Here is a 26472-nt window from a genome sequence, read left to right on the forward strand (position 1 = left end):
AAGTGCTATAAAACCGCAGGTCAGTCTAGAACTGTTTTCGGTTCTCCTAGACGCGCCGTGTTCAATTATAGCCTTAAAAGCCCTAATACAAGTGCAAGAATTTGTTTGCCATCACACAGAGGCGGGGCGAGGCTCTGCAATGGTGGCGCCTTTGTTATCTCAAAGTCACTGAAATCCTTATACATTCCTTTTTGTTTGAAGGGAGGGGTGTCTGCGTGTGTGCAGGGTGTGGGGAGAGGTTTTTCATCGACGGAATTGAAGGGAGGGGGGTCACAGGGAAATAAACATAGCCTGGGCAGCAAAAGGGGGCTTCCGACCCCCCCAACCCAATCCCACTTCCCCCACAACAGCTGGGGGGGGGGGGAAGTAAATGCTATAGCACTTAATTACATTTAAAAGTATAGCATTAAGGAAAAAGCCAGCCAGAGCCCCTGCAGCCCCCACCCCAAATTAAAAAAAAAAAAAAAAAAAAAGAGGAAAAAAAAAAAGAGAGTAAGAGAGTAAGAGAGAGGGAAAACCCCCAAACCCTTTTACAATCCCTAAACGACACTGCAGTCTTCTGCTAGCGTTTTGACGACATGCAATCTCTTTCCATCCACTTTCTAGCAAATATGTCAAGCTGGAAGATTAATTCATTAATTTCCAGTTCAGCTCGCAGACATGCAGTAAGCATAAGAAGTTCTTACAGCAAACCAAAATAAAGAGTTCATTACAGGGATACGTCCAGAGCATTTGATTTGTGAACGGTAACCCTTGTAAAATAAGAAAAAGGCATATAAACATTAATGCTAATAAATTAGTTTACTCCACTACAAAGTAATTACTTGATAATATTGAATTTACAGCTGGAATTCAAACGCAATGGTTAACTATAATGTAGGAAAAATACATAATGAGAATATTTTCTCTGTGCACAACATGATTAGATTTGTTATTGAGTCAGTTACGATAAGCTAAGCAATAAATAAACAAATCGATGTTGACATTTAAATACCGAAGATCTCCAGAATTTACTAGAGAACTTTCTCCGGATATATAAATACTTCTACAGCACTGCAGAGGAAGAGGGGGGAAATCCAAATATTCTTTCCCTAACATTTTCGTTTCCCTTCCATTAGCCTCCAAAGTCCACGGGGGCATGGATCTTGAACTATGTCTAATTTCCTAAGAGCACCGACTTCACAATAGCCTTTTGCCGTTCTGTTTTTCTATTTTGATGAAATCCAGCCGGAACCCAAATATTTCTTTTCTGAAATCGAGCATCAGAATAGCAAAAAAATATTTTTTCCGAGAGCCTAGGGATGTCCGTGCCTCAAAAGGTGCTGTATTCTTTGGCGCATTTCTCTGTTTTCTTTGGCTCTGCTCATTTCGTGGGGTGTGCATTTTTATTGGCAGAGAAGTACTTTTTAGTCTCTGCCCTGCACAATCCGCTTTCTATATCATCCCTTTCATGCAACAATAGTAAAAGTTTAACCACGTTTTTAAAATAGGTCTCCCTGGGTCTCAGCCTTCAGCGACGGTACGCAGCAAAAAGGAAAGTATCTTGGTACGGCAAGTTTGTTCCTAGGGGTTAACGGTATGTCAAATAATTTTAACTAGGCTTCTGGCAATTAAACTCGGAGTATTTGTCAAGCCGGAGTAGCCCAACATCCACTGGTTTTCCAAGTATTTAGCGGCAGCGTTGAGGCGGAGAGATCAGCAAACACTCTTTAGCTCCGTGGTCTGCGATTTAAAGGGTTTTCTGGCGTAGCGAGTAAGGGCGGTTTGGAGGGGGCGAGGACAGAGAACCTGCGTCCTGGGAACCCGACATTGTTAACTACCTCCAGCAAAGCTTGGCTGAAGCCGCGCGGGGTATTTGAGGTTAATATGTAAGTAAGGGAAGGAAGACACTAAGCGCTTCGGAAGTGAACATGAATGCAAGCATGTAATCTATTCACCATGAAAATCAGTACAGACTTGACCCTGGCACATTCTTCCTAGTAAGGTTTCCAGAAAAACCCTGAGGGGCGAGGGCTTTTTCTTTTTTTTTTTTTTCTCCTTTTCTGTTTTCCGGGGGGGGGAAGACCAAACCGAACCAAAAAAAAACTAAAAAAAAAAAAAAATTAAAAAAAAAAGGAAGGAAAAAAAAAAGCCAAACAAGAAAACCACCGGCCGATTTCTTCAGGAGCGTTTCCTACTCGGAAGCAGCTTTCCAGAAGAAACTGTGCCTGCATCTCTCCTGTGCCCTCCTTCGTGGAGCCTGCCAGCCAGCCGCCGACCGCCCCAGCAAGCACACAGACAAACAGAAAGGTCTCACCTAACCCTGGGGGGATTGCTAAGCCTCTCTGCTCCAGAGCCGGCGGGTGCCACGGGCCGGGCGGCTCGGTCTGGGGCAGTGGCAAGGCGGCTTTGTGTCCTCTAAGGGCTACCCCCCGGCCAACCTGCGCTCGGTTCGCCCTTAGGCGCTGGCGACGAGCTGTTGCTTCCCCCCGCGATGGCCACAAAGGGAGCGGGGCCCGGACCCGCCGCTCGTCAATGTCAACGTCGGGCCACGTGACCGCACCTCCCTGCCGCCGCCGGGGAGAGCTTTCCACGTCAGCTTACGTCTCCCCATCTCTTACTTCACGGATCTGCTTCAAAGAGGCAGCTGCGTTAGAGAATCATGTTAAGCTCAGCTAATGCGGAGAAGCCGAGGTAGCCCTAATGATGGATTTTGATGAGCGTGTTCCTTGTTCCTCTAACATGTATTTGCCAAGTTGTACTTACTACGTCTCGGGTCCTGATTTTTCCAGCCTCCCTTCTTTTTTGCCCCAGACCCCGTCTTCTCGCCCTATGACATACTCCTACTCCTCCAACCTACCCCAGGTCCAACCTGTGAGAGAAGTTACCTTCAGGGAATATGCCATTGATCCCTCCAGTAAATGGCACCCCAGGAACAATCTGCCCCACTGCTACTCCGCAGAGGAGATCATGCACAGAGACTGCTTGCCTGCCACCAACACTGCTAGCATGGGCGAGATGTTCGGCAAAAACACAGCTAACGTCTACCACCCCAGCACCAACGTCTCCTCCAATTTCTATAGCACGGTGGGCAGGAACGGGGTCCTACCCCAGGCTTTCGACCAGTTTTTCGAGACGGCTTATGGCACGGCGGAAAACCTGGCCTCGGCGGACTACCCGGTAGACAAGAGTGGCGAGAAGGCGCCCGCGGCCGCCGGGGCGGCGGCGGCAACTTCAAGTTCGGAGGGCGGCTGCGGCAGGGCGGCGGCGGCGGCGGCAGCGGAGAAGGAGAGGCGGAGGCGGCCGGAGAGCAGCAGCAGCCCCGAGTCATCTTCCGGCAACAATGAGGAGAAATCCGGCAGCTCCAGTACGTATAAAGGCAGCGCCCGAGCGCTTTTAGGAAAGGCAGCTTGAAATCTAGCGCACCGCCGCTGTTAAATTTTTATATGCTGTTTTATAAGCATATAAGGTTTATGAAGGGCCTTTAGATTTCCCCCAACAAAACTTTGTTATAAAAGGCGAGATCACGTGTTTAGTGCTGAAATTGGCCGTGAAATACCCACCGGGCAATGGACGCCTTAAAAAAATTTTTCTTTCTCCTTCCTCTTTTTTTTTCTTTTTTTTTTTTTTTAAATAATAATAAAAAAGAGCTCTGTGGTCAACTCTCGAAAATATAATAACGTACGTTCGGTGCCTGTAAATTCGGCAAAAAAAGGAGATCCCGACTCCTTTGATATCAATGTAATCCAGTGATTTTATAAAAGCCATGTGTTGCACCAGGAGTCTAGTTAGGAGCTGAATTCAAAGCCTTCGCCGTTTTAACGATTGTACTAGAATAGCGTTTAACAGATAAAGTAGCCGCCTGAACTGTAGCAATATATTAAAAGAAACAAATTAACCTAAAGCTGGCCTTTTTGTCTAAAGGAAGCCATTTTACTAAGGCACTGTGGCAATTACGTGTTGCCTTCTGTCCAACAGTTTGTTACTTACAATTGTTATTCAATCTGTCAAAGGCTGATTTTTTTATGTGGGCTTTTTAAAAGGCAAAGCTAGTGTACGGCTCGGGGAAAAAATACCTCGACAATGAACTGTACCAGAAAAGGAAGTTTTTAAAGGAATAGCAGCTACGTCTAATGTAAAGAGCTCCTGAACCTTGAAACCTTTTATATTCTGCTTAATGAACTTTAAAACCGTAATGGCTAATCGAGAGGAGAATACCTCGATGCGGTGGAGAGCGTGCTTTAAAAAAGCCGGCTGGGGGGTGGGGGGAGTGAGGCGCCTTAGCCCCGGGCTCTGGGGCTTTTCCTCTGTTGGGGACGTAGAGCCGGGCTTAGTCTGGGGAACGGGGCCGAGATCCGAAGGGGTCCGGGCTCGGGGAGGGGTGGGCACCGGGTCCCCCTGCCCGGTGCCGCGCTGCCTGCTGCAGGCAGCCAGGTGTTGGCTGCTCCCGCGGCAGCTCCCTGTGCCTGGCGCCCGGCGGAGCAGCTTACAAAGGCTTTCCTCCAGCTCGTGAAATCCGCAGGAACCCCCCGCCACCACCCCCTTCCTCCGGCCGCCCTCCCCGCGGAGGCAGAGAGGCCGGATCCCCGCGTCTCGGCGGGGGTTTCGCCCTGCCCGCTGCCCGGAGTCGCGGCGGGTCCCGGTCCCAGGCTGCCCGTACCCGACAAGGCGGAGGGCTGGCGACCAGCCTCGGACCTGCCAACGCCGGTCCGGAGCGGGCAAAACGCGTCTTTTCCGTATTAATGCCTTTTGCCTGAGTGTATCCCCCCAACACCCCTCCTCAGCCCCCGCCGCCGGCCACCGCCGGGTCTCAAACGCTTCTGCCTTTTTTCACTCCACAGGTGGACAACGTACCCGTAAAAAGAGATGCCCATACACCAAATATCAGATTAGAGAGTTAGAAAGGGAATTCTTCTTCAGTGTCTACATAAACAAAGAGAAACGCCTCCAGCTCTCCCGAATGCTCAATCTGACCGACCGCCAAGTGAAAATATGGTTTCAGAACAGAAGAATGAAAGAAAAAAAAATTAACAGGGACCGATTACAATATTACTCAGCTAATCCACTACTTTAAAACTCATAGCATTTTTCAAGACGAGATTAAATTCAGATTTCGCCCTTGACAAGGTCAAGCCACGGGGTTACGTGGAGGAAGGAGGTGTGTATCTGACGGGACTAGAAGAATCCAAGGTTTTACATACATGTAAATCTACTCTGGAACTTCAATAATGATTTTTATAAATATATATATTTACATATCAACTGGAATTGATTCGATTTTGACACACATGGCATCCATTTCTAAACGTGCACGTCACCTCTGAGTGCAAAATCCATACCTCTTACCTTTCCAGGCACTGCGGCTCACCCTGCTACCGCTTTCGGCAGGCACAGGCAGGGACGGCACCCCTCCATCCCCGGACTCGCCCACCCCCGGCCCTCTCTCGCCCCTGTGCTGCTGCGGAACAGCTGTCTGGAGATTGCCAGGTCGAGCTCACGCAACCAGGACCACTGCAGAACATAAACTCTGAGAGATAATCTTTTGTTCTTCCTTAGCGGAAAATGTCTAGGTTAGAGGCAGTGCTCCATTGCCCATGGGTTTGAAAGGAGAATTTAATGGGGGTGGGGTGGGGGGGTGGTGTGGGAACGACACACAGACTTAAAGGGAAGGTGGTGGTGGTGGGAATGACATGCCTACACCTTCACGAGGCCAACCGCGAGCAGTTGTAATATGGATGTAGTGATGGGTACAATAGTGTTTCCTTTGGGGGTGTGGGGAGGGAGGGAGTGACGGGAAGAAAGAGAAGTGAATGAAAGACTTAATTATTTACTTTTAAAAAATCAGGTATAAATTCGCCATATATCGTAAAGAAACAATCACTGAAAAAAAAAATTTAGAAAATTTTAATTAGCTCTTGTTTTATTTATGACAACTGACTACGTGTTGCCATCTTTTCGGGGACAAATCATATTTAAATACTAAAAATAAAACGGAAAAAAAGTATGATTTTCAGCGTTTTAAAAGAAACAACTCCATAAAGGAAACTAACCTTCTGGCTTCTGGCTCACAAACTTTCTTCAGGAAATACCTGTGGAGAACGACAGTTTAGCAAATACCACACAACACTTAATTGAAACTTGGAGTTGGGCAATGCACTAACATTGGATCATTAAAATAACTCGATCGCATGTTCGTTTAAAGGCGACTAGTGAGGAGTTTAAACAGAAGCCAAACAATGTAAATATGGTAATTTTGTTGTTGTCTACTTTAAATGTCACGAGCTCTACTTTGTCGCCCAGTCGACATATGCAAAGAATGGAGAGTTGTTCGGAGTTATTTTAAATATCTATAAATATATATATTTCCCTGCAGGAACCAAAGCGTGAAAAAAATGCAATTTAAAATAAGGAAAGAGAAAAAAAAAGGAAAATATTTAAAATTCTATATCAGTTTACAAAGGATACGTTGTTCTATCGTTAAGGTAATCCGCTGTTGAGAATATCTGAATGTATATTTCATACAGGAACGGTGTTTTAGAAGACTTGTAAATAATAAAAAAAAAGAAGAACCCATGACCTATTTTGTTCGAATGCCTTTTTTTTTCCTGATTTTTTTTTCTGTTGTTCCTTTGGGGCTAAAGGGTGTGGGATTTCTTTACATGTGCAACAAAGTGGTGATAAGAAAGTTTTTTGATTAATAAATTTACCAAATGGATGTAATTTCTTTGACACGTTCACAAAATGCAGTATCTTTATATGACATCACGGATTTCAATATGTATCATCTATATGTATATACAGTTTTCTTTTAATATGCGAAAGTATTTGGTTGCATGTATACAGTGGAACAGCGCACAAGGAAAATAAAAAAAAAATGGAAACTTTATATATTTACTCTGGTGTTACGTTACTGCATGTTCTTTTACCCGGTGTAACTGAGGGACCCGAAATTCCTCATGACCTTGTTCAGTCATTTGGGGCGAATTATTCCTCTTTTAAATTTTGTCTGCAGTTAACAAGTGAACCTAGGCGTGTTCAAGCATCGTTTCAACGGGGTCACAGGAAAATTAAGTATGTTGATAGCTCGCTACGTGTTAGGCCTTTTCCTTATCCTGCCAACGCCGGCAGGGCATGGTCCCATCCTCGAGGGTCTGATGTGACACTGTTGTTTGCTCCCCGCCACATGTGTCCAGGAGAACTGCTCGGGAAATTTTTTTGGTGTCGGTAACGTTTGGGGCAGATTTTATAAGCCGGACAACTAAAAGGGGAGGTCCAAGCCAGCCGATGGATGTGGCCAGAAGACTGAGAACCCTAAGAAAATTGTTGTCTTGGAAAAAAAATAAATAAAAAATCCACATGGCAGTATGGTGGAAATGGACTGTTTGAGATTGTCCTTGATCTCCAAGGCAGAGAGGGGGTGGAGGTGGGCGGGGGGGCGAGGGGGAGGAGGGCTGGAGGGAGAAAGTTAGTAGGGAGGGGGGGAAAGAAAACCCCAAACCCCAAACAATAGCTGAGATAGGAATGTGTTTTGGGAAGAGTGCTCGAATCTTTCATGTTGACCCTAATCCTAATCAGGAAAAGAAAGTACATTCTGTTTTCGCATTGTTTACTGGCTTTGAACTTCTGTATTGCTTGGACATCACCCATAACCTTGAGGTGAAGGACTTAGTGACTTTGGGCCTTTGTTGACAACCGCCACCCAGCCAGACAACGTCTACCCAAAGGAAATGTTAAAAAGTGAGGGGGGGGGGGGGGGGGGGGGGGGGGAGGGTAAAAGGGGACTTCTGTTTGTTTGTTTGTCCAGCATGCAAGGGGTGATGCCAGTTAAAAGGAGACGGACAGATGGACGGGCGGTGGGAGAGGGACAGAGGGACGGATGGAGAGCTGAACGGTAATGAAAGTTAAGCCAGGGAGCTTCCTTTCCCGGTTAAAAATTAACTGGCGTTCACAGCCAATCCCAGAGACAGTTGAAACCATGGAGTCTTCTCCGGCCGAGGGGGTTTTGATTTCCTCAGCCCAATAAAACCGCATCCTCTGTGTGGCTGTGACAATGTGGCCGTAAAAAGTGCCCGTGACTTGTCCGCTCGCCTCTACGAAGTGCGTGGCTATAAAGGCACCGGGAGGTGAACGGACACAGCCCGTCGCCGCCGCCGCCGTCTGTCCGTTCGCCCGCCCGCCCGCCGTCCTGCCGCGGCCGCGGCAGGACGGCGGGCGGGCGGGCGGACGGACAGACGGCGGCGGCCGTTTAGGGGCTGTTTTGCCACAAGATGGCGATCTTCAGATCAATGTCAAAGCCGCCTGGGGCGAGGGGAGCAGCCCTGGAAAGGGAAAAAAAAAAAAAAAAAAAATCTTGGCCTTTGTTCATTTTGCATCCCTGGAGCCGCACGGGTAATTATTGCACATAAGCGGGCTCCGCGTTACAAAAAAGGCCGCTCGGGATGGCGGAGTGGGGAGCCGCCGGGGCTAAAGTTTCCTAAATTATTAGGAAAGGCGCGAAGGTAAGTGTTTTATACATCTAGCCGGCGTGGAGAAGGGCGAGGAGCGTGTGGTACCTAGTGAGCTGGGGTGGCCCCCTGGCCCGACCGCCGAGCACCGCGGAAAAGAAGCGTAGGGAGGGGAAGCGATGCAAAAAGTTGGTGATTACGATGTGAAATAATATAGAAGGGACTTTCTAAGCTGCAGTTGACCTTTTATTTTTTCTTCGTAAAGTTTTGGCCAGCCGCGTGGAAAATCCACGTTATCTGGAAATATTTTTTCAGAGTAACTTGTAGCTTTCTTCCAGTTATAAAAAAAAAAAAAAAAAATTGCAGCACTGGAAATATTATGAAACTTGACATTTATGTGTGGAACAGTAGGTGTCTTCAATCAAATAGATCTATGGCAACGCAGACTGCAAATGACATACAATTCTGGCGATCTTATTGGACTTGAACTGTAGTTTAGTTAGGGTCGTTTGGTAACTTTAAAGGGTAGTCTGCTTCCTCGCAGCTGGACACAGATTGTGGTAAACAAGTTTTGACACACTTATGCTAAAAACTCTTCATATGATTGTATATTAAGTCAGTGTTCGTGCAAGACCAGATTTTGGATTTCATCCATCCATCTATCTATCTATCTATCTATCTATCTATCTATCTACCTACCTACCTACCTACCTACCTATCTCTCTTTCTAAACCAGCACATGTGCTGTAAACAAACAATAGTCACACATTCTCATGTGCTCAGGGCTGCTCTGGGTTGTAGCTTTGAAACTCTATCCTCGCTACGAGTATCCCTAACTCCAGGTTACTTTTCTCGCCCATAAAAGTTTCACATGTTTTTGTTATGTCTCCATTTGAGAAAGGCGGGAGGAAAGGTGGTATTATATGGAGGAGATACTGGCTTGGCTGCATATTTTAATCCACGTGTTTCTTAGGAGAGGGCATACAATTTTTAAATATCTATCCGAGGGAAAAAAAAAAAAAAAAAAAAAAAGAAAAAAAATCATTATGTCCTATGTTGCTCTCGTATGTAAATTAATGCAACTTGCCTGCAGTATTTTTTAAGAAGGCGCCCTTTAAAATCGTGCTTCCAGGGAACTGTTGCAAGGGCGGTTAAAAACACATGCTCAGTCGGCAGAGAACATTTTTAGATGATTATCGGAACCTATCGATTTCATCAAAGATGCTCCATTAAAAGCTGGGGGATGTTGATCTCTTTTGACCTCCCCTCGGCAGCGACAGGACGTGAAAAGCCACGTCTCGGGAAGGAGCAGGGAGATTTGAGGGTCCCTTTGCAACATTTCATTTTACACCAGTCAAGTTAAACTCAGCATATTTGATCAAATATTTATTTTTCCCCTTGTTGTTTCCCTGCCCCATTCAATACTCGGCTGAATAAATCAAAGGGACCCCAGCAGCAGTTAAAGCGCCCTCTGGTTACGAATTGTTTACTGACGGCCGCGGTCATAGGATAATATTTAAAAAAAACAAGCTTGTTTCTTACAATAACTGTTTATTATTTCACATGATTTGGGTTTGCATGTTTTGGAGGGAAGAGGCGAAGCCAACTCAGTGTCTACACTGTGTTTAATTAATCGTGCACTCAACTTCAGCTCACATACCACATCCAAACCCCTGGGAGGCTTTTTCATAAGCTCTTTGGGTTTGTGTTTTGTTGTCTTTTTTTTTTTTTTTTTTTTTTGTGTGTGAGTGTGTCACAATCTTTTCATTAAATGCTCTGAAATCGGAACTTCAGGCCAACGTATGTGTCTGAGAGCCAAGCTATACCGCAAGCAAAAAAAGATATTTGTATATGCATCCAGATCTTATTTAAAGGAAAGACAACTACAAAAAGAGGAGAAGGGATACAATTTCAAATGCTTAATACAGCTGTGCGGCCCATCTCTCGCAATAGAACGGGTACACTTAAAAGACGGACTCGGGTATGTAAGCTTTTCCCGACGCATATATAACCCGATACCGTTGTTGCTTCTGCACGGGTTTTGGGGCTCTCCGGACAATAGAGAGCCTCGTTGTTCTCGGCAGTGCTGAAGGAATGGCGAGGAGATAAAGCCCTAATGAATTGGTTTGGCTGTATTTTGCCCTGCCGCACAGCAGAATTCAGAGCTCGTCAGAATTACTTGCAAAATATGTTCCTAATCCAAATGAGTAAAATGATACACATATAGTACAAAACATAGTTAGGAGAACAAGCCTCCGGATGGCTGGAATAAAATTAAATCTCAGTCTAACTTTTAACAGGATAATCCGCCAAAACAAGCCAACCTTCCCCCTCCACCTCCCCCCTCCCCCGCCCCCGTCCCAGCGTGAAAGAATTTTTAGTAAAGATAAAATTAGTGGGGCCGTCATTTGTCACCTAACTTGGCACAGACACAGCTCCTAAACCTCCTGTTTGAAAACCGCCTTCTTTGGAGCAAATCCAGAAAAAAAAAAAAAAAAAAGAAAGAAAAAAAAAAAGAGAGAGAGAGAAATCTGGCACACATGCACGTTCCTGACAACTGACAGTTCCAATATTAAATAACTATACCCTGATTGCATTAATTTTTGGAGCTGTATAAAATGTAATCCGCGGCTATATTCTCAGATAGGCGGCGCATGCACTCCTGCAAGAGACTGCAAGGCCGTTTATGTTTTCACAAATTGCAGTTTGCCCGTGTCTACAAATAAAAGCATATTTTAATTAGCTCGCAAAATGCGTCTCTGGATTAACAATGCTGATCTTTTGGGTTATACGGGCCAATAATAAAAAGATAAATCACGGTTTAACACGATACGTTCTGAGATTTCCAGTCAGAGCTTGCTTAGGCTGAGCTGTCGGTTTTTATTTATTCCCTTTTTGTTTTTAATTTTAGTCTAACCAATAAAACGACTTAACGACGCTATTAATGCATCTATTATATTTTTCTTAGATCAATAAAGTTTTATTTTGATAGTGTTGTCTATGTACGTCGTGAATTTAGATTCTCCGCGAAAGCACCTTCTCGACGGTTTTGATATTTATCAGAATTTTATTTGCTCAGTTTTATAGACCCTCGGACAGCTTTACTTACAGAAGTAGAATTAAAAAGAAAGTATTTTTCGTCCCCTGGCGTCCACAATATTCTTTAAAATTTCTTTTAAATAGGGGTTAAGCTCCAAGGGACACATTGTTAAGCGCTGGAAATGCAGTAGCTACACCCAGCGCATGCCAAATTAGCTCAGTTTAGTCAGAATTGACCATTATCTTTTATAGTTACGAATCAAGTGAACATTATTAGTTTTACTTCACTGGGTTTCATGATGCTGGTTACTATTTGCCTTGGCCTTGTTAGCGATTAAAGAAAGCGGAGATAATGCAACGCCGAGCTGAGTTCATGATCTAGACGGAGTCAGTGCCTTGACCATCAAACCGGCACCGTTCGCAGTGATCAACACAAAAACACACGTCCTCGCTGTACCCGAGAAGGGGGGTTAAACCCCGCAAAACCTAGGAGAGGAGGCTAAAGAAAACTTAAAACCTTCCAAAATGTCCCTGGCTTCCGTGCCTTTTGTCTGTTTTCCCTGCATTAGCTTGCAGAGAGGGAGAAGAAGCCAACTCGTATTTCTTCCGATGCATTTCGAGTCGTTTTACTCCGGCTGACGAGGATTGCAACGTACTTTTATAGGCCTTTCCCTCCCTTTAATCCAATTTTTTTTAAAAGGGAACTGCTTATTTCAAAAACAGCTTTGGAAGGATTTCAAGTGTTGCTCCTCGGTTCCGTATGGCTTTTAGGTTTGCAATCCATTTCTATTTAATTTGGCAAATGCAAAATAAACATACCGCAAGAGCGGACTTCCCCGGAGTAATTTTTATACCTGACTTGTGTAGAGAATGTATTTGGAAAGCGGTGTTGAGGCTCACGTTTCATTTTATTTAGATCTGTATTTATAACGCTAAGCCTATTGATAATAGCCTTCCTGTATACCAGCCAATAAACCGGTGCCTTATAAGGTATTAATTTTGTTAGCAGTGATATGGCCCTCGTAGGAATCTGATAAGGGTTTGTCCATCGCACATTAACACATCGTGGGGTTAGTCGGGTTGGGGAAATACAAATAATATTACAGGAGGAAATGCGGGAAAACAAAACAAAACAAAACTCAACTCCAAGGGCTTTTTTTCTATAGGCTGTGGGATCTACCCTTGTCACCGCATCCCACGGGCCGGTCAGAAGGAAGCCGCGCTGTGATGCTGGCCCCTGAAAAAATCAGACGCCTTTCCATAAAGATTTAATGGGTATCGCGAAGTTCTGGCAGCCTCTGCCTGCCCCGGTGCTGCCCGCGGGTGCGGAGGGAGGCCGGGGAGGGCCCCGCCGGCTCGGCTCGCCCGCGGGAAGGGACACTCGCCTCCCGCCGCAGGCAGGGACTCCTCGAGGGGAACGTCACGCTGTGGAAAAAGCATTTCCTCGTGGCAGGAAAACATTGCGGGACGAGACCACGTGGGACTTGACAGATCCGTCGGGCGGGGGGGGTGGGAGGGGGGGGAGTGGGCCGCCCCATCCCCTGCCCCGCGCTGCTCCCCGGGGCGGTTTGAGCACCGAGGGTAGGCGCCGGGGGATGCGGGGGGTCGGGGGATGCAGGGCATCACGCCCACCCCGCCGCCACCCCGCCCGGCAGGCAGCAGCTCCGCCGCCAGCGTCTTCCCGGGCACGGCAACCGGTGCCAGGCAGCGGCTCTGGCCGGGGACGGCGCTGAAGCCCGGCCGTCCGGCAGCCAGTCTCCCCTTCCCGGCCTGCCGGAAGCGGTGCCCGGTCGGCCTCTGCTTCCCCGGGCAGAGTGCGGGAGAGAGAAGCGAGCCCCTGCTCCCTAGGGATCTGCAGGGAGTACTGGGCACCCCTTGTCTAAAGAGCCCTTAATTTCGCGGGCTAGGCAGTGAGGCGACTTCCAAATGGCATAAGGGAGAGATGATGGAAGTGAAAGCAAGCCATCATTAAGCGATTCATTAGAAAATCTATCTGTCTCTCTGTCTGCGTCCCTGTCTGTCTGCTATCTGTCTGCTGCCTCCGTCACAATTACACATTGACTGGACAAGGCTGTCTAGTATCTCAGGATTCATCTGCTTACTCTTCTTTCTATTATTTAGTACAGTGCTTGTGAAAGAGACGCTGCTTTTGAAGGAGGGAAAAGTGAATGACCCAAATGGGGGAGAGGGGGGAGATATAAAAATGATCGCCCAAATATAAACACATCAATAAACAGGGTGCGCAGCATCCTGCGAGGATCCATTTGAACTGCTCGCGTCTGGATTCTTTCTGTGGCATATGTCTGGCTTTATATTTTAAATGGTAATCAGACCTCGGGAAGAATCCAGCGTTAACTAAAGCATTAGGAACTGCAACCGCACAATCAATCCTCCCAGAGTGGCATTGCTCCCTAAGAGATTCTTCAGCGCAGCAGCGAGCATTTTATCTCCAGGAAATTTAAGCCCAGCCTGGCTTTGGTGTTAGGCTGGAAGCAGCCCCCTTCCTCAGTAGTTTAACGCAAGAGGCACCAGGCCCCTTTACGGTTTCCAATGATCCGTGATAAACAATAACACGTCTTTTATTTCTTAAAAAACGAGACAATCAAATAAAATGAGCAGAGCCTGAGCATAAAACACCGGGCGAGCCGTGGCTTTATTAATTTCGTGAGACACATAAGCTGTGCAGGGAGGTGAGCAGGCATCGCTGCCGGAAAGCCCAACCGCGGGGAGAGAGGAGTGACAGTAAAAGCTTCATCTGGACACTGCTTCAGCCTAGGTATAATAAACATCAGGACCGCCGGGCTATTTTATAGCGGTGCGTGTGATAAGAGGGGAGCAAAACTTGGAGCCAGGACCAGCAAAGCCCGCTCCTTCCCCTTCCCGGGAGCGCGGCTCCCGCCCAGGCGCAGGCACTCGCCCATGTGGGCGAAGCGTGCGTGCCTGTGCGTATGGAAATCCATATTACACATTAATATACATCTATCTCCCAAATTCAGAGGTCGACCTGAGAGCAGCTCGGTGCATACGAAACCAGACGGGGAGGGGTTGCTGGGGAGGCCCGGGCTTCCATTGGCTGCAAGCGTCTGCCGTGGTGCGGGGGTATCTCTAATCATATTCAGCATGTTTTGCACAAGAAATGTCAGCCAGAAAGGGCTATCTGCTCCCTTCGCCAAATTATTCCACAACAATGTCATGCTCCGAGAGCCCGGCTGCAAACTCTTTTTTGGTAGACTCCTTGATCAGCTCGGGCAGAGGAGAAGCGGCGGGAGCAGGAGGCGGAGGCGGAGGCGGAGGCGGCTACTACCCCAACAGTGGTATCTACCTGCCACAAGCGTCCGATCTGTCCTACGGGCTGCAAAGCTGCGGACTTTTCCCCGTTTTGGGCAAACGCAATGAAGGTACTTCTCAAAGCATGGTCCCAAGCTCGCACCCCTACGTGTCAGGGATGGAAGTGTGGCTAGACCCCCCCCGGTCCTGTCGCATGGAAGAGCCGGAGAGCCAGCAGGCCACCTCGTGCTCCTTCGCTCCAAGCATTAAGGAGGAGAGCTCCTACTGCCTCTATGACTCAGAGAAATGCCCCAAGGGCTCGGCCGCCACAGACCTCGCTCCCTTCCCGCGGCTGAGCGCCGAGGCCAGCCCGGCCGGCGGCGGCGGTGGCGGGGTCCCGGTCCCGGGCTACTTCCGCCTCTCCCAGGCTTATGGCACCTCCAAGAGCTACGGCGCAGGGCCGGCCGGGGCTGCCCCCTTCCCTCCGCAGCCCCCCGGCCGCTTCCAGACGCCTCCATCTTTGCCTCCGGTCCCGGACGCGGGGAGGAAGGAGGACGAGGAGCGCTCCCCCAGCCCCTTGGCGTGTGTCTCCCAGAGGGAGGACGAGACTCAGGCTTCATCTTCCACCGCAGAGGAGCTCTCTCCAGCTCCGTCGGAGAGCAGCAAAGCCTCTCCCGAGAAAGAGCCCGTAGGTAAGCGAATGGTGATGGTGATGGTGGTGGTGATGATTTTTAAAAAAAAAAAAAAAAAAGGAAAAAAAAAAGCGTTTGAGGATCGTAGTGGCATCGCGATGCGAAAGGAAGATCCCAGCTGCCCCGCGGGGCTGCCAAGAAGCGCTGCTCAGACTGACCTTCTGAACTTTGTAATATTCGGGCATGGGGTTGCCGTAAAAATTAATGTCCATCCTATAGTTTAAAACCCTTAGAGCCTCCGCTCTGGGCAACTTTAGCCTGCATGCTGCTTAAACATATAGAAAAACAAGATCAATCTTTCCCCTGTGATCTGAAGGTGCCTACCAGATAACAGAGATGTTTGTAAAGCATCCAAAATAAGCAATAGGCAGTGCCAATAAATAAACCTATTAACGCGGTAAGTTATATTTTACGATCCAGAATGCTTTTCGAAATAACAGCCGCGCTGAAATGTGCCATCTATGAACTGCTATCAAATTAGACTGATGAATGCACCGCGAATATCCTTCAGCGTCTACACTAGATAACAGGGTTGTTATTTATTCATTTGCTTATTTATTTCCCTTTCGGGTCCCCATGGCAAAAAAAAAAAATAAAAAAAAATCTCCCCTTCCCTGAGCGGCAGACTTTTCAGGCGCTTCTCTTCGGCCGCATTTCAGACGCCCTATTATTCCTTCAGGCGCCCCGTTGGAAAATAATAAGATTAAAAAAAAAAAAAAAAGCAAGCGGAAAACTACTAGAGAGCCAACCCCAAACCACGAACCACTCCGAGCCATCGAAGGATTGGTGTTGCCTCTTTCCCAGCCGGTTCTACTGATAGGAATAAACACCCTGCGATGGGGGATTTTTAATGTATTTATGTGTTTTTTGTTTTCTCGCCCAAAATGGTTGGAAAAGAGAGGGCCGGGGCGAGGCTCCCCGGGAAGGCAGGGGCTGGAGGCAGGGAGGCTCCGGCTCCCCAGATCACCTTGTTTTCCGCCTCCAGAGCACACTTACAAAGTTTAGATCCGCAGGCTTTGTTTTTTTGGAAGCAGGTGTCTGGGGGGTGAAAACAGACCCCAGGCCATTCACCAAGACGTCCCTCAGTAAGAGTGGGCTCGGAGCGGCCGAGGGGACGCGGGCAAAAGCCTGTTTTGGGAGGTCGAAGATGAGTTGCCCAGAGGGGCACGCTGCCCCGCAGGAGGCTGTCCGGAGCTTTTGGAGCAGAGGTAGATTTTACCGGGCGGATCCAGGACCTTTGGGAAACCTCTTTGAAGCTCTCTGTTCCCACAAGGACACCCCACATTCCAACTCCCCGCAGCTGGCGGAGCGAGACCCCGCACACACACACACAGATGCTCCATCCACCCTCTCTCCCCACCCCAGCTCTTTGCCTCCTACCCGCTGGTAACGTCCCTTTTTTACTTTCTCAAAACTAGGCAATTCAAAAGGAGAAAATGCAGCAAACTGGCTCACGGCAAAAAGTGGCAGAAAGAAACGGTGCCCCTATACCAAGCATCAAACTCTCGAGCTGGAAAAGGAGTTTCTATTCAATATGTACCTGACTCGTGAGCGTCGCCTAGAGATCAGCCGCACAGTCCACCTCACAGACAGACAAGTAAAAATCTGGTTTCAGAACCGCAGAATGAAACTGAAGAAAATGAACAGAGAGAATAGGATTCGGGAGCTCACAGCCAACTTTAATTTCTCTTGATGAACCTATAAACACATCTTTATGGTTTAAAGAGCCAGTATCATTTTCCTAGGCTGTAGTCATCCGCACCTGTATGGATTAACGATTTTTTAGGCGTTCTCAATATGTCCTTAACCTCTTAAGAGCTACTTTGGGGTGGGGGGTGGAGGGGCGGACTAAAGCCACGCTAATGCACAAAATGCCGTGCGTGAACCTTCCCGCTTCCTTCAGCCTTTCCCGGGGCCGATTTATTCCTTTAAGCTTTGAAACACAGAAATACCATTTCAGGAGCTGCAAATATCTTTCCCCTCATATCTCTCTCTGAAAAGTAAACAAGCTCGGTTAAAGACGCATTCTTTTAAATTATAAGCGGTGTAACTTGGACTGTACGTAGCTGCAGAACGAAGAATTTAAGCCTCGCCATATTTCTATATATTGGGAGCTTCCCCCCCCTCCGTTTTCCTTTTCTCCCTCCTCCCCCCTTTTTCCTTCGAAAAGCAGGACTTACAATAATGAAATGCAGGCATCCTTTAAAAGGGCTTCATGGGAACGGGTGTTAAGAGGGATTTTTTTTCTGCTTTACCTTACAAGTCAATATTACAGCTTTAAAATTGGCCAGGAAAATGAATTCTCTTCTCTTTAAAGGTATAAAACAGTTCGTGTTGCTCATGGACTAAATTATGACACTTACCTCTGAATTTCTCTCGCTCTTTATGGTTGTAGATATTTACTTAATGTAGTTTTGCTTAAATATGTGGAATTAGTGATATTTTTTTTTTCTATAAATAACGTTACCGTTGGTAACGCATGACAAGCACACATAAATTCCCCCTTGAGAAGAAAGTAGTCACTTTTTCCTCACTAATTTCACTGAAAAGAATATATCCTGACCATCAGAAGGACTTTCTGAGCCAGAGTCTGAGATTGCGAGGGAGAATATGTTCGTCTTCCTTTATACTGTGAAGTTACATGCATTAAAGGGTCAAACATATAGGTGAAAAAAAATTAAAAAGAGAAAAAAAAGGGGAAAAACTATAAATACAGATATGTATAAATGTCTATTATTATTAAAATGCCGGTACTGTTTTAAGCAAATGCATTCTATCGTTATTATAAATGTTAGTTCTAGCTATATCTAGTTCTTACCTTAAATCGGAATAAATTAATATTGTAATGCTGCTGTGCGTGAAAAAGACGATGTTTATGTTCTCATAGAAGAATAAAAAACCGTGGAATGAATCCTTTTAATTTTACCTCTTTTTGTGACTGTTTATCCTCAGGTTCTACTTTATGTCTTCGAGAACTTTTACAACAGGAATAGTTGCCTAAACCCCCTGCAATTACTTTAGGAATCTATTTAAATATTACCTAGACGGTCGTAATTTGTCTGGGCCATATAGCGATGGTGCTCTAAGGTTTGTCGGCTTTTGTTCAGTTTTATGACTTGCTAGTATATCTGGATTGTTGCTGTCTTGAACGAGTGGTTTCAGTTGACTGAGGAGCTGCATAGACTGAGGAAGCAAATTACTATTTCTTCAGGGTAGGGAAACGAGATATATATATATATAATTTTTTTTTAATCAAACACCTACAAGTGTGCGGAGATCTTTAACTCCAGAGGACGGTGACAAAATTCTAGCTTTATCTCAGGGCTGAGAAGAAATCGTAAAGGTGAGCGCATGGGGAGGGGGGGGACCCCAGTCTCGCCTCCCTGCCAGCGGGCCCCTCCAGACAAGGCTGCTCCCTACCTGGCTGCATGTGGAAGAGCTTATTATTTCACCCAGGCTGCTTGCTTGCTTGCTTTTTTTTTTTTTTTTTTTTGCATCCTCCCTTCCTTGCTGCATGCTTAGCTAATAGAGTCTTGCACAAAAGGAAGGTAAAAGGAGGGTTGGGAGAAGAGCGACAGCTCACGCTTCCTTGCAGGGTATGTGTATGCCGGGAGGAGGGGGGGGGACAGACTTTGAACCCGGGCTTACTGGGAGCCGTTAGCTTTTCATGATGTAACATTGTCGTGCACGGCCTTTTTCTTCCCTATTGCATCTGCATGGAGAGGGGAAAGCTGCCTGGTGGTGGGGGGTGGGGTGTGCGTGTTATTATATTTCTCTCTTGTTTTCATTAACCCACCCGAGGCTGGCCGGGGGGCGCGGAGGGGCGCCGGCGGGGCGGGCGGGCGGGCGAGAGGGATGTTTTAGTCACGTTTCTGGTTTTATTTTCGTAGCGGGATCCTTGCCTTAAAGACCACGGCAATGGGGAAAGTAATAATTAGCGCCTGAGAACTGCTCTGTGGTTTAGGTAGTTTCATGTTGTTGGGGCTCCACCTTTCTCTCTACAGCACGAAACTGCCTTAATTACTTCAGTTGATATCATCACCAGGTACGCTTGGTGCGAGGGTCCTTTCTGCCCGAAGAAATCTTAGCGCTGAACTGATCTGTAGGCGTCAAGTCCCAATGCCATTGTTCCCCATCTGCAACGGAGCCTCCTTTGATTCCTCAGATAAACACGGCAGCCGAGGGGGGAAGCTTGACAAGTTCTTCAAGGTTAGCTTAGCTCCTAAGCGAGTCCCTGCCTGCTTGCGGGATTTTAATATATCTCATAGGCTGCACTCAAGGTCAGGTGCGTTTTTGCATTCTGCTCGGCGTGGGTCGAGCTCGGGGGGCGGGAGGGGGATGTGGGTGGGTGGGTGCTGTTTTTTATTTTTCTGTCCGGATTTATTAAAAAAGAGAGACCCAGAAGGCTGCCTGGGGGAGGGGGTGGGGACAGATCAAGTCTGCCGGCCCCGCACCGCGCACCGTCACAAACAAGGCCCCGGAGCCCAGGGCCCGCGGCCGGGCGGACCCCACTCGTGGCGGGGGTGCCTGGCCCCGCCGGCGGCTCTCTCCCCGCCGTGTGTAGGGGGCTGGTGCCCGCCGGGGCCTGTGGCAGGGCTCCGCCAGCCCCGCGTCGCCGCCCGTCGGGCCCGCTCCCCCGGGGCTGCCCCGCAAGGCCTCGGTTACGATCACGATTGCGGCGCGGGCGCGGCCGCCCTCCGCGGCGGCGGAACGGGCAACAGCGACCTCTCCGGGCCCACCGCCACCGCCGCCGCCTTTTGTTGTCCGCAGCGCGACCGCGGGCAGGGGCAGCCTCCCGCCGGGCCCTCCGCCCGGCAGCCAGCGCCGGCACGGCAGCGGAAAGGCAGGCGAGGGAAAGGGCAGAAATCTCACTCATCGGGGGCTTTATTTCTATTAATATTTTTTTTTTTTTTAGCAACCGTGATTCTTTTTGCCTAAAAAATAATAATTAAAAAAACCCTACAAACTTTTCCGAAACTCCAGGCTGGGGTGCAGGAACCCAGAGGAGTTCGGATAGTGGATTTTAGCTAGACCTATCCTAACGGGTTTCTTTAGAGAAGGAGATATCCTCGGCTGGGGCAGGAGCAGAGCTCCACGTTGCAGTCAAATTGAAGTGACTTGTGGCTGCCTCTAGACACACTGTGTTCCTGACGGGCTGTGTACAGGCGGGGAGCGTATTTACAGTGTGTTTGTCTGTGCGTGCTTCTGTGGCGTTTGTACATAGATTTGCCTCTGCCCTTTATTTCCCATTTGAATCGCATGGTCCTGATTTCGGACCGCTTCCTCCAAATTCTGAATCTTTTTTTTCTCTCCGCTGTGCCAAAAAACCACCTCCGTGGATTCGTAACACCGGCGATTCCGTGCGAGAGGTTTGCAGTGGCAGGAAGCCCTGGGAAAAGGCGATCCTGAACTTCCCGTTCAGGGAAGAGACCGCCAGCGCCCGCGGATTCCTGCCCCGCGCTCGCGTACACTCCGCGTCTCCGCGGTGCGTGGCTAACGAAGCAGGGCTTGCAGATGCCCTCCTCCCTCCCCCGCTTAAAAAACGACGGGGTCCTTCCAGTTGCAGCCGGGGGTAAGAGCTAGCGGAATGGGAGCTCTGCTAATTTGGTTATATCGGCGGGGAGGGCAGGAAGCATTTTTATTCAGGCACGATCGCTCCAGCGGTGCCTCGTTCCTGGGAATTCCGATTTCATGTCACAATTTGATGTGAAGGTCTGTTTTTGGCTGGTTTGGGGTGTAAGGGTGTAAAGCCACCAAAACCTTAAGTAATTTGCAACGCAAATTGTAGGCAGCCCACGCTGCCTCTACTAGCCCTCGTGGCTCGTATGCAAAACGTACTTTGGAGAAAAATGGGTGTAAAAGGACGAAAAGAGAGGCGAATGCTCCAGCGTTGTAATCAGCAACGTGACGGCGTGAAAAATGTCTGTAATTATTTGCTATATTTTATCTCTTGCTTTCTGTACACCCTCTCCTGTCTCTTGGCTGCCGGCAGTGAACAAATGCAAAATTTTACAGGGAAATAAAAATGCAGGCGCCTTCTCTTAAACGTTATTGTTATTGTTATTCATTTGCTATTATTTTTGGTGAGGAACCAAAAAAATGAAACCCGCTGCAAGTTGAGAACCCAAATTCGAATATAAACATCCAGGACTCCTGCCGCTAAGATTATTTTTTCTGAATGGAAAAAGGAAGTTCTACAATCACATTTCACCACAGCTGACTCTTAATAATAAATACAAATGACGTCGAGTTCCGTCTTTCCAGGAAAGAAATACAATTATTTTTTTCTATTACGGCGTGTCTATACAATGGCCACAAAAAATAGCAGAGGAGAGCTTTATTTGCATTTTTTAAGTTGTTAGAAAATAACGGGCTCCTTGTTTGCGGAGATCTTGCAACTGTTCCGTAATTTTCGAACTCTAATGGGGGATAATAGTTTCATTATGGGCCTTTGTAATTCTGAATGGGGGGAGAGAGCGTTGTTAAAATAGGATCTCTGTAAGATTTCGGATTAAACCGTTGGGAAGACATGAAAAGAAAAAAAAAAAAGAGAGAAGGAGAGAGGGAGAGGGAGCGAGACAGCCCACATAGCGATGTAAAACTAATTAGAACCACACTTTCGCATGCACAATATTTACACGTGATTTTAATTATTTCTTAGCCGTCCCTACCATTTTCTGGGCTCTATTTTCAATAAAAGATATTTCGAGTAAATTGAGGCTTTTGCGGATATTTTTTGTGCCCCCTGCATCCCACGGACCGCGCTCCTTCGCCAGCCGCGGGGATAAACAGCGTGAGCGCTCGCCAGAGAAAAAAATCAGGGAGTCACAGGCATATTTGCAAAGCGCTCAGCCACGACTTTAATTCCTAACACTGGACTTGGATCTGGCCGCCTCTTACTTTCCCCCCGCGCACCCTCCCCTCTTTCTGCGGAGAACTGTAACCCTCCGCTCGGTTTCCGATGCCGCTAGCGTGCGTCCTGCAGTCAAAGGAGGTGCCAGCAAATAAATAACTATATTTGCACATAAATTTGATTCAGCAGAATGCGGGGCGGCCGCCTGCGAGCGCCCCTTTGATAGCCGCCCTGAGAAGCAGGGTGCCTTTCGGCAGCGGGGAGACAGGGCTTTTTCTCCCCTTTCCCCCCGCTGCTTGCCTGCAGAGTTAAAGACTTAATCTTCGTGATAAATACCGCCGCCCGGCTCTGCCCGCACTCCGGCCAGGACGGCGGCTCCGTTCCACTCCGGAGCTCCGGCCGCCACCGCTCCGCCCGGTCCCGGCCCCGGCTCCTCTCCCCGGCCTGGCGAGGGGGGTCCCCGGCGGCCGCGGCCCCGTCCAAGGGCAGGGGCGAGCGGGCAGGCGGTGCGGGGAGGACGAGGAGGGTGTTTCGGTCACTGCCGCGCTCTGCCCGGGTGGTGAAGTGCAGTTTGGTGCGGGCCAAGCCTAAATACGGAGCCGGCGCCTGCCCCGGTCCTCCTCCGGCCGGGCGGGGAGGGCCGGCTCGGCGGCGCGGTTTCGGAAAGGGGATACGTTGAATTTGACTTTCCGCTGCCAGCTCTGAGCCGAACGGAACGGTATTATTTACAGTGAGTTCCCAAACTAAACACAATAGTATAATTTAACCTTTCCAAGCACTCGTAAATTTTTACGGCTGTGAAACACAGCCATGCAAATGAGCGCGCTCATAGTTACTGACTTAATAACAACCCCGTGGCTCCCGAAACAATAACTCCTTATGAAATATAATAAATATATATTTAAATACAGTGTACCGCAACTGCTATTTTGCTTTTTTTATTGCTTCAATTATTGTATAATTTTATGTGAAGGTCTCCGATCACAAGGGTGGTGGTTTTGTGTTTTGTTTTTTTTTTTTCGCGGGGAACACGACCCACCGATGGGATGATTAATTATGATATAAAATAGTCCGCTTAAACGAAAAAAAAAAAAAAAAGAGGAGAGGGAGAGAGAAAGAGGGAAGGGAGGGCTGTAATACGGAATCTGATCTTTTAATCTCAGTTGGCTGCAATTAAAACAAACCTCGCCGTATAACTCCAATATCCCTTTGCATAAAAACATATGGCCTCGCTATAAAAATTATGGCTGGAAAACACTGACCCATTAATAGCCCGCGGACTGATTTATACTTTATTGTTCTGCTCCCCCGCCACGTGACCGGGGCAGCCAATGGGCGCCCGGGCTGCCCTCAACTTATTACTGACTCTACTTCTCCGCCAGCACCAAGTTGTTACGTGAAACCCGCAGCCCCGAACCGCGGCGGGTCCGCCGCCCGCGCCCGCCCGCCATGTCGGCTCCCGGGACCCTCAGCAATTACTACGTGGACTCCTTCCTGGTGGCGGAGGGGGACGAGCTGGCGGCGCCCCGCTACGCCCCCGCCCCGCTGGGGCCGCCGCCGCCGCCACCGCGGCCGGCGGGGCTGGCCGAGCACCCCGAGCTGGCCCCCTGCAGCTTCCAGCCCAAGGCGCCCGTCTTCGGCCCCCCCTGGAGCCCCGCGCACCCCGCCGGCGCCAGCGGCGTCCCCGCCGTCTACCACCACCCCTACGCGCACCACCAGGCACCGCCCGACGGCAGGTACATGCGTTCGTGGCTTGAGCCTGTGCCGGGCTCCTTGTCTTTCCCCGGGTTACCTACCGGCAGGCATTACGGCATTAAACCTGAACCGCTGGCGGCCAGGAGGGCTGACTGTACCACGTTTGACACTCACACTTTGTCTCTCTCTGATTATGCTTGTGGTTCTCCTCCAGTTGATAGGGATAAGCAAAGCCACGAAGGCGCATTCTCTGAAAGCAATGGAGAAAGTGAGGCAAACGGAGAGAAACCGCAGATCGATCCAAGTAAGTGGGACTGCGGGGGTAATGGACTTCAGGGGCGCTGCGCCCGGCGGCGGGGAGGTGTCGAGGCTCTGGGGCTAATTACGCGGCCGAGCACCGGCTGCCGCCGCCGCTGTTCCAGCTCGCCCGGGTCTGCCATCTGCAGAAGCCGGCGCAGCCTTTCGCAGGCTCCAACGGGGTGTAGGGTGGCTGGGGCTTTCCAGGCTGAAAGGAAAACAAAAACCCACCCGACAACTGCAACTTTAAACAAAACAAAAAAAGGAAAGCCAGAAAACCGTCCACCCCCGCCCCAGTCACTCCAGCAAATTCCGCAGGACGTGCTCTCATCCTCCTCCTGCCCCGCCGTGCTCCCACGCGTGGGCAAAGGCTGGGGAGAGGGAGAGTGCCTAGAAAGCGTTGGATATGAATCTGATCTCTTTTTGTGTGTGTGTATGTGTGTGTGTGACGGCTCGCAGGCCGGGGCGGCTGTTGCGGGGCTGAGAGCAGAAATCTCGCCATTGACTTGGTGTCCCGTCCCCGTCCTCCCCCCCACCACTTCGTCTCCTCGGTGGAAAACCCCGGGCAGAATGCCCCCAGGGCTGCGGGAGTGGTGGCAGAGCGCCTCGGGATTGTTATCGCGATTAACGCCGTGCGAATAAGGGTGCTAAGCGGGCGAAGCTTTAATTCTGCCAGCTGTAGACTGACTCGCCAGCTCCCTGGGTCTTGCCAGTGATGACACGGGAGAAGGTGGAAATTAAAAAGTGAGACGATTTCGATGACATGTTGGTCTGGCTGGTCACTCCCCGGGCTGGCAGTTTGGGGCCAGGGGGTGTGGTGGGTGCGTGGGGAGGCCAGGAAGGAGGGAAGGAGCAAGCAGAGAGAGAGAGAGAGGAAGAGAAAGTATTTTTAAAATTGCATCCTACAAACAATAAAAAGAGGCGAGGGGAGGTGGGGGCGGCGGGGCTTTGCCGCGTGTGGTTGCGTGTGACCTCTCCATGTGTCTGTATTTTGGAGTCCATTGTGCCTCATCATCCTCCGTGCCTGGGGGAATGAGAGCCACCTCCTCAACCCCAATATCGGGACACCTACGCGGCTGGTCCTGCGTGGGTCTCCCTCCCCAGCCCCCCTTCCCCCCCCCTGCCCCCAGCCTGAACTTCTCCTGTTGTTTTCGTTGTAGATAATCCAGCTGCAAACTGGCTCCACGCAAGGTCCACCAGGAAAAAGCGATGCCCTTATACCAAGCACCAGACGCTGGAACTGGAGAAGGAGTTTCTGTTCAATATGTATCTCACTAGGGACCGTAGATACGAGGTGGCCAGGCTCCTCAATTTAACTGAGAGACAAGTGAAAATCTGGTTTCAGAACAGAAGGATGAAAATGAAGAAAATCAACAAGGATCGAGCGAAGGACGAATGATGGCAACATGCGGGTTAAATTGAAAATGCATAAAGTAAAAAAAAAAAAAAAAAAAAAAAAGAAAAAAGTTTAAAAAAATATTCCTCCCCTCGAGCCCTGCCATGCAATGCGTCTGGGTCCAGGCCTCATTTTTTTTCCCTTGGCAAATTCTGATAATGATTGTACCTTGATTGTCACAGAGGCCAGTTTGCCAGGAGAGGTACAGTAAGACTTTTAATTTTCTAATAGGAAAGAAAAAGGGGGCATTAGCACGAAAAGGCTGTTTAGCTGGCTTGTATAAATCTACCTGTTTCTTCACTTACGGCAAGAAAAAAAAAAAAAAAAAAAAGAAGAAAAAAACTACCTTTTCATAATGCACAACTATTTACGGACTGTATAGTTTAGTCTACGTAGTTAATTTTATTTGCTCTTTGCGCGGCAGAGAGATCTCTGCTCTAATACTTGAACACTGTGTTTTATTGTGGTAATTATGTTTGTGACTCAATTTATGTGCTTGGGTGCTGTACCGGATGTAATGGTGTAAGCTAGAATTCAATTTGAACTCAGGTTGTTTATTATAAAAATTGCATAGAGTATAGCTCTGTAGTGTATTAAGTCTTTTCTGTATAATTAGACAGTTAACCTTTGATTGTAAAATATATATTATATATATCCCAACGCAAAAAAAAAAAAAAAAAGTAGAAAAAAAGTTCGTCCAGGATGTCTGGGAATTACGGTTCTCAAAATATTGAAGCAAGTCATTTTAGTATGCACAGTTGATATATATATAGTACTGTCTTTGTCAGTTGTATATATAATCTATATATT

At 48.4% G+C, this 26472-nt stretch overlaps 3 protein-coding genes across 3 annotated transcripts; all 3 read left to right on the plus strand.

Moving 5' to 3' along the window:
- The first annotated feature begins 2682 nt into the window (after nt 1-2682).
- On the plus strand, nt 2683-5053 carry HOXA11 (homeobox A11). The gene is made up of 2 exons (XM_074150613.1): nt 2683-3346; nt 4821-5053. The coding sequence occupies exons 1-2, from the start codon at nt 2683-2685 to the stop codon at nt 5051-5053; spliced, it is 897 nt and encodes a 298-aa protein (XP_074006714.1).
- Nucleotides 5054-14598: 9545 nt separating this feature from the next.
- On the plus strand, nt 14599-17114 carry HOXA10 (homeobox A10). The gene is made up of 2 exons (XM_074150699.1): nt 14599-15421; nt 16840-17114. The coding sequence occupies exons 1-2, from the start codon at nt 14599-14601 to the stop codon at nt 17112-17114; spliced, it is 1098 nt and encodes a 365-aa protein (XP_074006800.1).
- Nucleotides 17115-23723: 6609 nt separating this feature from the next.
- Nucleotides 23724-26472, plus strand: HOXA9 (homeobox A9). Its single transcript, XM_074150532.1, has 2 exons — nt 23724-24273; nt 25427-26472. The coding sequence occupies exons 1-2, from the start codon at nt 23724-23726 to the stop codon at nt 25663-25665; spliced, it is 789 nt and encodes a 262-aa protein (XP_074006633.1). The 3' UTR covers nt 25666-26472.

The sequence above is a fragment of the Numenius arquata genome, chromosome 7 (assembly GCF_964106895.1).
Source record: "Numenius arquata chromosome 7, bNumArq3.hap1.1, whole genome shotgun sequence".
Taxonomy (NCBI): domain Eukaryota; kingdom Metazoa; phylum Chordata; class Aves; order Charadriiformes; family Scolopacidae; genus Numenius; species Numenius arquata.

Bases quoted from the DNA above. Each gene is read 5' to 3' on its own strand.
- HOXA11 (XM_074150613.1), top strand. From the start codon at position 2,683: ATGATGGATTTTGATGAGCGTGTTCCTTGTTCCTCTAACATGTATTTG. The intron at 3,347-4,820 runs GTACGTATAAAG...TTCACTCCACAG, and splicing joins GGAGAAATCCGGCAGCTCCA to GTGGACAACGTACCCGTAAA.
- HOXA10 (XM_074150699.1), top strand. From the start codon at position 14,599: ATGTCAGCCAGAAAGGGCTATCTGCTCCCTTCGCCAAATTATTCCACA. The intron at 15,422-16,839 runs GTAAGCGAATGG...TCTCAAAACTAG, and splicing joins TCCCGAGAAAGAGCCCGTAG to GCAATTCAAAAGGAGAAAAT.
- HOXA9 (XM_074150532.1), top strand. From the start codon at position 23,724: ATGTCGGCTCCCGGGACCCTCAGCAATTACTACGTGGACTCCTTCCTG. The intron at 24,274-25,426 runs GTAAGTGGGACT...TTTTCGTTGTAG, and splicing joins GAAACCGCAGATCGATCCAA to ATAATCCAGCTGCAAACTGG.